Source organism: Salvia hispanica, chromosome 6, assembly GCF_029641045.1.
Source record: "Salvia hispanica isolate PSC_SH4W2 chromosome 6, Shi_PSC_v1, whole genome shotgun sequence".
NCBI classification, from domain to species: domain Eukaryota; kingdom Viridiplantae; phylum Streptophyta; class Magnoliopsida; order Lamiales; family Lamiaceae; genus Salvia; species Salvia hispanica.
Genome location: NC_142697.1, coordinates 24168359 through 24181171, shown reverse-complemented (window position 1 = coordinate 24181171; position 12813 = coordinate 24168359). Strand labels below are relative to the sequence as shown.

The window sequence follows — 12813 nt, the reverse complement described above, 5'->3', positions numbered from 1 at the left end:
GCAAAACGGAAATCATGCATGTAAACTGGAAACCGAGATAATCACTAGATCTAAGAAACTATTCTAAATTACCTAGACCTGGGAAATAAACTGACGGTGGGGACCATGGCTGAAAAAGCAGAGTACAGACGAAAAGCTGGAAAAACAACTAACTAAAGTACTAGCTAACAGCGACATCATCTTCTTCAAATCAAATTGCATAACAACTCAGTAGAAACAGAGATGAAACGTTACCGGAAAACAAAGCAGACTGGATTTAAGCAGTTTAACGAAGAACAATTAAAAACAAAACAGATCTACGGCTACTAGACGAAGTAAAACAGAAAGGAAATAGCAAACTCAAAATCCATGCACAACTTGAATCCCCTGTTCAGATCCAACCTCCAATGCTAAATCCACTCCAGATCCAAACATCCGACACGAACTCCGGCCAAAAACATACCCATAGCTACAGAATCGCCAAACAACTTCCGATCAACAACAACAATACAGATCCACAACCGAATTCCCCAGATCAAGCACAGAATTATCCAAAACAGAGATTAACATATAACAGCCGAAATAAAACTTCAAACAAAACAGAATCAACGTAGATCAATACAAAATAAACACCATCATGACAGAAACTAAATGCATAGATGAATCGGTAAATAGCAACAACCAAATCGACTTCCAAAACGCGAAGTTCGAACGAAATAAAGTGTAAAACAAAATGTAAGTAGATTTTTTTCTTCGCCCTTCGCAAGGACGGTGTTACGACTGACTTTCTTGGAAGATGAGACCCTTAGAACCCTAAACTACCCCAGAACTCCCATTTCCCAAGTGTGTGTTTTTGTGTGTGAGCTAAGAGCAAAATCCGTCTCCCTGCGTGTGGTGCATGCTCCTTTATTTATAGGCGTTGAAGTGGGGCCCAACGAGGTATAGATAGTCTTTGTTGCCCTCAGCTATTGACTCCCTTCTTCTAGCCATTCTTTTCCTTTCACTTCTGCTCACTTTCCTGCATTTCCTTCGCTAGTCCGTTTCCTCCGGCTTTTCCTGGATCTAGCGATTCTGTCACACACCTGGTTTAAAAACTGTGTTAGACCCAGTAAAATATAGTGCTTTTCACCACATAACCGATGCATGAAATTAACCTTATCATATCACTATAAGCTTCACTATATACATGCCATTTGGATTAATCATATTTTAATTAATAGGCATAAGTCGGCAAGTTAGACGTGAACTTTGATATATAATTGTACATATTTATGAAAAAAAAGAGATAGGGAAAGAGAGAAAAACGAAAGAACAAAAAAATGCGAAAAATTTATGATCAAGGGTTATAAATCAAGAGTTAGAAATCAGAATCAGGAGCTTAGTTTATTTCTCATAGTCAGGTGTGTATAAATCACACTTTTAATTTTACATGTTTTATATGCTTCTTTGATAGGTGTTAAAATAAAGTGAATAATTGGATTATATGATTTGACTATGATATGATTATGTGTGATGGTGATGATATGGATATATGCTTGGTGGAATGTATATGTTTTATATATATGGTAAAGAAATTATTTGACGAAATGTGGTAGAAATATGTAAGTGATGCAATGGCATGTTTGCATATGGTTTTGGAATCATTCGAACCATGAGATTAAAGAGGATATGTGACTGTCTTTCTCTGGATCTGATATACAATGGCAAAAGACCTATGAGTCATATACAATGATAAAGACCTACGGGTCAAAGAAAATATGCAAAGAGGGGTCTTCGTGGAAAGGTCAAATCAAAGAGGGGCCTTTGTGGAAAGGTCAAAATGCAAAGAGGGGCATTCGTGGAAAGGTCAATACAAAGAGGGGCCTTCGTGGAAAGGTCAAATAAATATAAGGGACTTATGGGTCGTATACAATGGAAATCCCGGGCAGATACCAGGCTTGACCAGTCACAGAATAATAAATTGAACAGAGTGAAACATGCATATGTATATGAAATTATTTCTAATATTTGTTGGTTATTGTTATATATATTGATTAAAGAATATGTTTGATTTTGAGATGTGGAATTAAAGGTAAGGTTTATATACACTGAGTTATGGCTCATAAAAACCACTAATATTTTTCAGGAATAAGATATCAGTGGAATTTTTGATTGACATGGGTCGTAGGAATTGCACGTGTTATCAGGTTCGGCGGCTGACGCATTTTGGCAACCTTCTCATCCTCATCATTACTGTGAGAGGGTCTCACTACTGTTTAGAATGTTTGAAATATGTACTTGATAAATAGTGGTTTTTGAAATTATATAATATGTGCATTTTATGTACTAGAAGTGTGGTTATTTATTTTAAATTTTGAATTTATTTACAGTAATTGCATACGTCACATAGGGTTGGGTGTGACAGGACGACTCCACAGGAACATCCTCGGGGAGGTCGTGGGAACCGTCGTTGTAATCACCGGCATAGTTTAGCCGCTGCTTCTTCGGCCAGCCAGCATCGACACCCGCCCGGAACTTCTCGGAATCCATCAGCACCAGATAGCAGTTCCAGTAGGTGAATTCCTTATACAGCCCCGGCACGGGGAAGGCTTTCTCCGTTATCCTCCTGCAATCCTCTTCAGTCTGGCCACTGGTCTTCATGCGGAGGGCGTTGGTGTACAAGCCCGCAAATCGGGAGACCGCAGCCTTGATTCGCTCCCACCCCTTCTGGCACTCCTCCCCGGTCTATGCCTTCCCATGCGGGCAATTCCTCTTGTAGGCTGCTGCAATTTTAGCCCACGTGTTGACGATCCTCTGATTGTTCGAAATGAGGGGATCATCACAAAAAGACACCCAAGCCTTGGACAGCACGACGTTCTCATCATTCGTCCACTTCCTCCGTACACTGTCGTCATCAGCCGGCTGCGGCGACTCGCCTACCTCCTTTTTGCCCTTTTTTTTCTTCTCCGGTGCGCCCCGACCCTGCCCCCTCCCTGACCTACTCCCTCTGTCTAAATGGGAGTGTCTTCGTATCGAACGCCGGTACCAACAACTCCTCTATGGAGAAAGTGTCATCTCTAGTGAATTGAGTCTCCACTGAGGTCGATGTGTGGGAATACACAGTCAAAAAATCAAGAGTGGGGCGATAGACATTGTCCCCTCCCCCCCCGGCGTCACGGGCTTCACCCCCGCCTGCCACCCCGGTATCATCTGTCTCATCATCTGCATCCCGGCTCCCCAATCCGGCATCATCTGCATACCGTGTTGCATGCCCGGTAACCCCCGCCCGCCGCCCTGCGGCATCATCTGCTGCCAATGGTACATGCTGTAGTACCCGCCGCCCATCTGCCCCCATCCCGCAGTTGCGGGTACCGTGGGAGTTTGATTCCCGCTCGTCGCTGGAGTAGACACGTTGTTGTGATCCATTTCGTGTTATTGCTTTTGTACAGAAATTAAGAGAGAGAGAAAACTCGTTAAAACAAGTGGTGCGAATGAAAATGACGTGAAAATCGCATATACATAGTGTTTCAAAAATTTAATTAAAAAAAATTGCGTTGGCCGATCGCCAGCCTACAATGGCGGCGAACGCATCGGCGAGCGCTCGCCGAATTTCTCACCGATCCCGCACTCGCCGGTTGCAATGGTTCGGCGAGCGGACCGGCTAGCACTGGGAATCGGCTAGCCGGTCGCTCGCCGATTATAGTGGATGCTAACTGTTTTTGTATTTACTACTACTCCATATTTTGCGTACGGTGAAAAAAAAAATAGTATTTTCCTTTTTCTGCTCGGGGAACGGGAAGCCATGAAATTTGGTTCTAGACTTTCATAATTCCAAACATTTTAAATAAGAAATATAGTAAGAAACGTGTTAGCTATGTTAGAGAAAAGAAAGTAGAAACACATGTTGCATGCTACAGAGAAGAAACCATGCCAAATATGGTTAGTTATAGTTCAAGTTCAATTGTCGAAACATGATACGACTTTTTGTAAATGTTGTCTTGGGTTCAAATGCCTATTTGATTTGATTTGTGCTTTTTTATCTGTAATGTCGATTTTCTAAAACAAATTTATTGTATCACGTACTCATATGATATTATTATCTGTAATAATAATAATTATTATTTTAAACACAATTAAAGCTTTTTGGCAATGTGAAGTCCTAGTTTGATTTCTTTATTAGTATTTGCTAAAAATTAATCTAAAAAGATACTACTCTCTCTGTCCACAAAAAATAGGGCAATTGGTGTATGATACAAGTTTTAATGTAGAAATTGGTAAAGTAAGAGATAAGGAAAAAAAGTAAGTGAGAAGTAGTGTTAGTAGAATGATGTATAGGGGTATTATTTGTTGAAAACTTTTCATAAATGAATATGCTCTATTTTTGGTGGACGACCAAAAATGGTAAATATGCCCTAATTTTTGTGGATGGATGGAGTATTACTCTTTTTATTTATTTTTTTTGAAAACTTTCCATAAATGAATGTGCTCTATTTTTTGTGGACAACAAAAAATGATAAATGTGTCATATTTTTTGTGGACGGATGGAGTATTACTCTCTCTATTTTTTTTGTGGAAAACTTTCCATAAATAAATGTGCTCTATTTTTTGTGGACGACCAAAAATAGTAAATGTACCCTATTTTTTATGGGCGGATGGAGTATTACTCTTTGTATCCAATTAGAAGTAAAATATGTTTTTCTAACACGAGATTTTACGTATTACTCCTATTATTTTGTACTAATTGAGTAAATATAGAATAAACTAAAAGTAACAAAAATAAAATGAGGGATTTTTCTATTTTAAGAAATGTGATATGTAGGACCGAACATCTCCAAAAGTAAAATGTAGTGTATGAATTTAGATGATACGTATAAATCTTCTGCTTTTTTCCAACTTCTACTTGTTTAAGATTTTTCTAATAGTAGTAAAATAGAGGGAAAGATGAGATAAAAGAAGTGGAGACCAAAATGAAAAACCTAAAAACTTGTCCATTTTTCTTTTCCTTTGCCCCCTAATCTTGGATTGATTTACCTCTACACCCTCTAAATATTCCTACTTGTCATTTATAGACCCATAAATTAAATATTTGTTTCTTCTACTACATGAAAAGTTCAGACTGTAAAACAGTATAGTAATTAGCCGCCACGTCTTCAAATTCCCACAGCTCGTGATCCGTAAACGCAAACGGTAAATCTTCGACGCCGTTAAAATTTTCAACGGCGTTTTCGTCCGTCGTGTTCGGAATCCCGAGCTCATCATCCGAAGCTTCTAGAAGATGCCTCATCACAGACTTCACGCTCTCGTCCTCGTCTCCAGTGGAGGCTAGTGGCTGAGAGTGCTCCGACGCCTCCGCCAGAGGCTCAAAGTCGAAGGTGGTGGTGGTGGAGGAGGAGAGCTCCTGCTCGAGGGTGGTGAACATAGCTGATAAATCCTGGCTCAGCTGGCTGCTCGGCTCCGGCTCCTCTTCGTCGAGGAGGTTGAGAATGTTGTTATAGGGCTTTTGGCGCTTCGCGATTGAGCATGAATCGTCTAGATCGGAGGCGATTGAGTCATCGCGGTGGCGTTTTGGAGAGTTTTCTGCCATTTGAGAGAGAGAGAGAGAGGGGTTGTGGTAATTGGAGCCCTAATTGAGAGAAAGAGGGATGGATGAGAGAGAAGGGGGTGGAAAGGTTTATATAGAGAGAGGGAAAGGGGGAGAGGTGGAGTTCCGGTCAAAATGAATTTTACTTTTATTTATTTCCCCCAATATATTTATATTATTTTATTGGGTATATTAACATGGAGAAAGAGGTATGATATGCGTGGAATAAGATGTTCGTGTGTGATGATGCTTTGATAAATTAATACTAGTAAAGGAGTAACTAAGAAAAGTTAAAGGCTTGGCTCGTTGCTTAGCTTTATTTTAAAGGCTGGCCTTAGTGTGTGTGCCAAGCTTTATTTTAATTTTTGTAACAACTACTTTTCCTTCGTGCCTATTTATTTGGTTGAACTATGGTAATTTGATTACTAATTTTTAAACAGAGTCAATACAAGTTAAAAATATTTTGAAAGTTGAATGGGATGTACTTCTACAATTGTTGTTAAGGTTGAAGAAACAAGACAAGATCCAAAAACAACTCGCTGCAAGACTAAAAAACATAGGATGAGATCTAAAAACAACAGCAAGGTATATCCTATTAATTGAACTCATAAAAAAAAAAACAAGAGCAAGCAACAATCCACAATTGATATTGTTCTAACGATCAATATATTTGACCATCTTATACATTTGTTACATTTTCACATATGTGTCATGTGGAAAGGGAAAATATGGCACCCACCTTTTATTTACTAAGTCAATCTCCAAATATGAGTTTCTTCACGTGTCCTTAAGGTCCTCATTCGCATTAATGTTTTAGAAGATAATTTTAAATCTGAATCACCTTAAATCATGAGATAGCATAGAAGAGAGAGATAAAAATCTTCTTATCAAATTTATGAAATGGAATGGTTGCTAGCAAAATATCGTGAACTACTACCCCTGCCGTCCTTGAAAAGTATGAATAGTGGTTGGACTCGAGTTTTAATGCATAATTGATAAAGGAAGAGATATACAAAGGAATGATAGTGAAAATAATATTAGTGGAGAGTGTGATCCACATTACTAGTAGTATAGTTGGATTTTTAAAATTAGGAAGTTCATAATTTTTCACAAGACAGACTAAAAAAATAGTAGTAGTTCATTACTTTAAAGATGGAGAGAGTATTCCAGAGAACTTGCTTCTAAAAAAATGATACTGTAATGTACTTGTTCCAATTGTTTATTGCAAAAAGCTCACAGATCATCTTTCATTCCTATAGAATTGAACGCAAATAGTTTCTCTTTGATGTTCACCTTGTCCTACAAGACAAATCAAAACAAGTACAGTTGCATATATAGTCGGGCAATAGTCCTTCATGCCAACTATCCATGGATGAAATAGTTGCTATGTGATTTTAAGATACCAGTAACATTTAATAAAATCAGAAATAGAAAAGGTACTTGCTAAAATTTGATATGCGAAAGTCACTATATAAGTGTATAATACTTCTTCCCAGACAAACAGATTTTTCTTTGATCAGGTAAATTTTCATCAATTTCTAGCTATTCATATACTCGATAAATTATCTTGTTGCTGGGCATAAATCATTTAAAATAATATCCAAGTTGAGTTTATCACTTCCGATCTAGTCCTAATTATCAATTCAAAATTTAGTGGAGGCTCTGTTATATATTTGCCTCTTCATCTTGTTGATACCTTTCTTTGCTATTCTATACACCCCACATGCATGCTTCAAAAAATGAGTGATTCATTAATGATAAAGGCTTGATTTGTGAGATTCGAAACTAAATACTCCCTCCGATCTACTTTAGGAGTTTCATTTGAGTTCGACATGAATTTTAAGAAAGGTAAAGAAAAGTTGGTGAAAAACAATTCGAATTTAAGTCTTACTTTTATATACATTTTATAATAAAATGTGAGTGAAATAAGTTTAGTCGAATTTGTGTGGATTATTACTATTTATGGAATATTTCAATCGGAACTTCTAAAGTGGGACACTAAAAAATAGTAAATCGGGGTTGCTAAAGTGGGACGGAAGGAGTATGATTTATTAATTAGAAAGACTGGATTTATTAGCTTAGCCAGGTACATAACATAAGTTAAACTATTAGTAACTTGTTTAACGAGGACGTGCGGCCTGTCATTATTATTAGTTTTATATGTATATGCTTGTTTATAACAATAACGATTATATATATATATGATATCAAATTAGTTAATTTTCGTTTTTATTTATACATAAATGAACATGTGGTTGCCATTCAAGTATATGCTGGTCCTTTGCACTACTTTAATAAAATTAGACCTATGTTCTTATACTTTTCTTTAATATAGCACTTATATAATCAAATTTAAACTTTGAATGGCTAGTATCAAATTTTATCCAAATTGTTTTATTTTATGGAACTCGTACTCCCGTGGATATATATTACCAGTATTTTATAACTATATAAGCAATAATTGTGTCTTGAAATGAAATATATCATGTCGTTATATGGGATGACCTATTGAGTTATACTACTATAAGTCGTGAGTAATACTATCAGGTGGTGTTCGATTCTCTAAATAAAATAGTACAGTAGCAAGACATAATTAAAGATTAAATTATAATATTATTAATTAATAGGAGGAAGATGACTATGACTAATTATCACATGACTATCCATCTAGAATTAAGTAATAAAATTCAATCTCATGAACAAAACATAATACTACAAATTTAATTATGGCATATAATCTTACAAACTGAATATCCTTGTAAAAAAGATAGACCTAACTGTGTAGATTAAATACTCCAAAATAGCTAAACTGAATATCCTTGTAAAAAAGATAGACCTAACTGTGTAGATTAAATACTCCAAAATAGCTCAAATATAAAATCCATAGACATATTTATAAATTTCAAATGTCGTATTTGTTGTGGCAACACATACTGACATACATGATGGTGACTAAATCCTACGTGGTTGTGCAATAAATCTATAAATAAACATTATTTTAAAAAATTATGTCATTAGATATCTAGATCTATAAAAGTGTTAAAAATTCAAACTTTGATACTTTTGGCTTCACAAATACTCAATCTATCACTAGACAATTGCATTTCGTCTAGCTATACGAATTATTATTAATTATACAAGTCATAAGTCTGGCATACTTTACTATTTATTAGTGGAACACAGATCTACCTAATGTATACTAATAAAAATAAATAGATACTCCACTGTGGGATTGTGGGATTGTGAATAGAGTTTTTATGCTAATTGAGAAATGAGATGCAATATCAGTCGCTCATTTTTATTAAATGAGTGGTCCAGATTTTTCCACATGAAAAATATCTTTGGATTAATTAATTATGAAAGGGCAGAATAGTAATATCATGGTTCATTTATTCAATAATTTTATTTTTTATTTTTTTATTTTTTATTTTTTTATTTTTCAACTACATATACAATTCATGTCAACTACATATACAATTCATGTCAACTATGTGTACAATCCATGTCAATTACATTCATATAATGTCAACTACACACATATAATGTCAACTATGTGCGCAATCCATGTCACCTACACACATATAATGTCAACTATGTGTGCAGTCCATGTCAACTACATATACAATTCATGTCAAAAAGTATTTATTGAATAAAGTTGTTGACATTTGATGTGTAGTTGACATGAATTGTATATGTAGTTGACAAAAAAAATGATTTTTTTAAAAAAAATATAAAAAAAAATATTTATTGAATAAAGTTGATCACATTTGATGTGCAGACTATTGACGATAATACCCCTAGTTGACATAAATTACATGTTGTTGACATTTCACAAATAGTATTCTAAATGAGTGGCTGAGATTGCATCTTAATTTTCAATTAAGTTCAAAAATCTCAACCTAACAAGACCCCTCCACTATATAACTATTAGGGGTGGGGATTCGGTCGGTACGGTTCTAACCGAACCGATTAATCGGTTAAGTGACTCCCATTTTTTCCAAAATCTAGAACCGAAATCGAACCCTTTGTCGGTTCGGTTCCTTGAGGAACCAATCGGTTATAACCGACAGGGTCTTGGAAACCATCGAAGGAACCGAAATCAATTGAAATACATTCTGTAAAAATTAAAAAAATAATAATGGAGCCTGCTGTTGCTGGGTCTTCATCCTGGGTGAATGAAGGAGGACAGATTCAACATAAGCTTACCACCTTCGCTGGGAGCTGCTTGTGTGAGGTAATGGTCGTTTAGACTATTCATGATCATATTATCTTAGTGACTAGGTGGACCAGTAACTTTTGAAATGGGGAGAACGAATTTGTTTGCAATTAATCAATCTTTGAAATGGGGATAACAAACTTTGGGACTATTTACTGTCACTATCTCATTTCTGAGTTTACAATCACACACCAAAAATTAGTTTGCCGTGAAAATTAGTTTGCAATGAAGTTTACTGATAAATTAAAATGAATATAGTTAAAATTAACAATCAACGTGATTCTTCGGTTCTCGGTTAGAACCGAGAACCGCCTAAATCTAAAACCTACTAATCGAAACCGAACCTTAACCTTATTTTTCGGTTTTTGGTTAACCGAGAACCAAAAAAATAAAATTCAATTCTCGGTTAACCGAGAACCTAGAACCGTCTCTCCACCTCTAATAACTATACACTCATTTCAATTTTCGTGACTCGACTTCACAGAATTTTAATGTCGTCTGAAAATTTAGGTACATAAGTTTGGCTTTAAATGTAGGAAACAGTCATGTTTTAAGTCTTATTAAGTGTGTCACATGGTTTCTTGGTTACATTTAGATAGTACTATTTGTCGTATAATGTCATATTCACCTTATTAATTAAGTAGTAGAATTTAAAGGAAAAATAAATAAATGTGCGACTGATAATTAATTTTAACATAAAAAATATATTAATAAAATATCAAAATTTTATTTGAACTCGAGATTGTTGGGTCCAGATTAGAGATGCCCACGGTTTTCGGTTCCGGCGGTTAACCGCCGAACCGGAACCGTGACTTTTTTCTTGAATCGGAACCGCCGGAATTTGAACCTCGGGCCGGTTCCGGTTCCAGATTTTAAGAACCGAAACCGCCACCGAACCGCCGGTTATCTGGAGGTTCCACGGTAACGGCGAGGCGTTCGAGGCATTCAGCTTTGGCAGCCGTGATTCAGCTTTTTCAAAAGATTTTTTGACCAAAACCGGCGGTTAACCGCGGAAAACCGTGAAAATCGGCGGTTAATCGCCGAACCGGCGATTTAACGATTTGGGTGCGGAACACTAGGCTGACACGATGGGATGATTCATGCAGGTGGTCAAGCGGTTTTGCAAACGGTTTGTTGACCAAAACCGGGGATTAACTGGCGGTTTCGGCGGTCCATTGTCTTATCCGTTACAACTCAAATTCAATAAAATTGATATGATTTTCACCTTATTATTCTTATTTCAATTTAATTATCCACTGTCTTGTTCCAATTTATTGTATAAATCCAAAATTCCAAATTACATAGCAAGAAAAAATATAAAATAAGAAAACCGCCGGAACCGCCAAACCGAACCGGAACCGCGAGGAACCGTACGAAAACCGGCGGTTCAGAACCGGAACCGTCAAATAGCCTCACGGTTCGGTTCCGGTTCCACATTTCCCGAAACCAGAACCGCCGGTTCACGAACCGTGGGCACCTCTAGTCCAGTCTCCAGACATACGTACAGTTTACCACTCTTTTCATCGAGAGAGAAACAACGCAAATTTTATTCCACCGATGAGTATATTTAGCTAACCAATAATAAAAAATAATCAAGATTTCTAATGCGTCAAGAATTTTTGTTTGAACTGATACCGTGATTGGATTATAAAAGTACTCCTTCATCCCTGAAATTATGTTACATTTTTCCATTTCTGTTCGTTCCATAAAATTTGTCATATTTCACCTTTTATATTTTTGGTAATGGACCTCACATTTCACTAACTTATTTTCACTTATATTTTATTATAAAACTAATACTTAAAAATAGAACTCATATCCTGCCAACTTTTTTAACCCATTTTTCATTATATTTTTTAAAACTCATCCCCGGTCAAACTATGACAAAATTTGGGGAACCGAGGGAGTACCTTTTACAAGAATACTGTAGTATGACTAAATGTGATGTCGGAGTCGATGTTTACAAAGATGTTTAAATATTTTCTCTTTCTTAAAGAGAGTTTTATTTATGAGTAAAAATTCCTTAATCCTTCCATACCAAGTTGGCGTAGTGACTTGGTATACCTCATTAATAATTTCATGACAAATGAAAATAAAAAAAAATTCACACACCACCTCAATTAAACACAAATTCAATAAAACTAATCGCACAAAATAGACATCCATTAATCATGGAAGGTGGCATTATATTACATTCATATAATTGACGATCAATATATTACTATAATATATATGTATATGGATCTTAATACAGTAGGAGTAATATTTTACATATAAAAAAGTTATCATATAACCTATACTTTTCACGTGAAGAAAATAAAATTATTCCTTAATAGTGTACTAATTTGAGATTTTATTGGTGAGACTTTTTTTCTTATTTTATATTTATGTATACGAAATGTTTATTAAAAAAAAATTATGACTATAACTTATAATTTGTTATCATATTCTTAAGTATTTCTTGATTTTTCACATGTAACTTTTTACATGTTAATAAGAAAATATTAAAAACATAATTGATTACTTAGTATTCTAACAAAATATATAAGTTATAGTCATAATTTTCATTTGTATAAAACTTTTGTATATATATAAATATAAAATAAGAATAAATGGCACCAGTAAAATCTTATTTACTATCGAAGAGTTGTAATATACAGCAGTAACTTTTTTACATGAAAAATAATGTAATATGATTTTTTTTATGTGAAATATTATTACATTAAGAAGTATATACGTATTCCATATTTAACAATAGTATACATAGGAGAGTGATCAATTGCTAACTTTTCTTAAGTTGCTAACTTGCTAACTCATCAACGCAGTGTATTAAAAATGTCAACACAATGACATTAAAATGTCAACACATAATTTTGTTGAACTTCAATATAATATGTTGATATTATGTGTTGACATTTTGACGTAACTGTGTTGACATTTTTAATACACTGTATTGATGAGTTAGCAGAGTTAGCAATTTAAATAGTTAGCAATATAACACTCCCCAGTATACATATATATTGTAGCAGTAGTATATTTGCAAGCCTAACATGCCACT

General features: G+C 35.2%; 1 protein-coding gene across 1 annotated transcript; it reads right to left on the bottom strand.

The window, feature by feature from the left end:
• Window positions 1–4926: 4926 nt before the first annotated feature.
• Window positions 4927–5608, bottom strand: LOC125204322 (zinc finger CCHC domain protein). Its single transcript, XM_048102941.2, has one exon. The coding sequence runs from the start codon at window positions 5540–5542 to the stop codon at window positions 5057–5059; it is 486 nt and encodes a 161-aa protein (XP_047958898.2). The 5' UTR covers window positions 5543–5608; the 3' UTR covers window positions 4927–5056.
• Between the last annotated feature and the right edge of the window lie 7205 nt (window positions 5609–12813).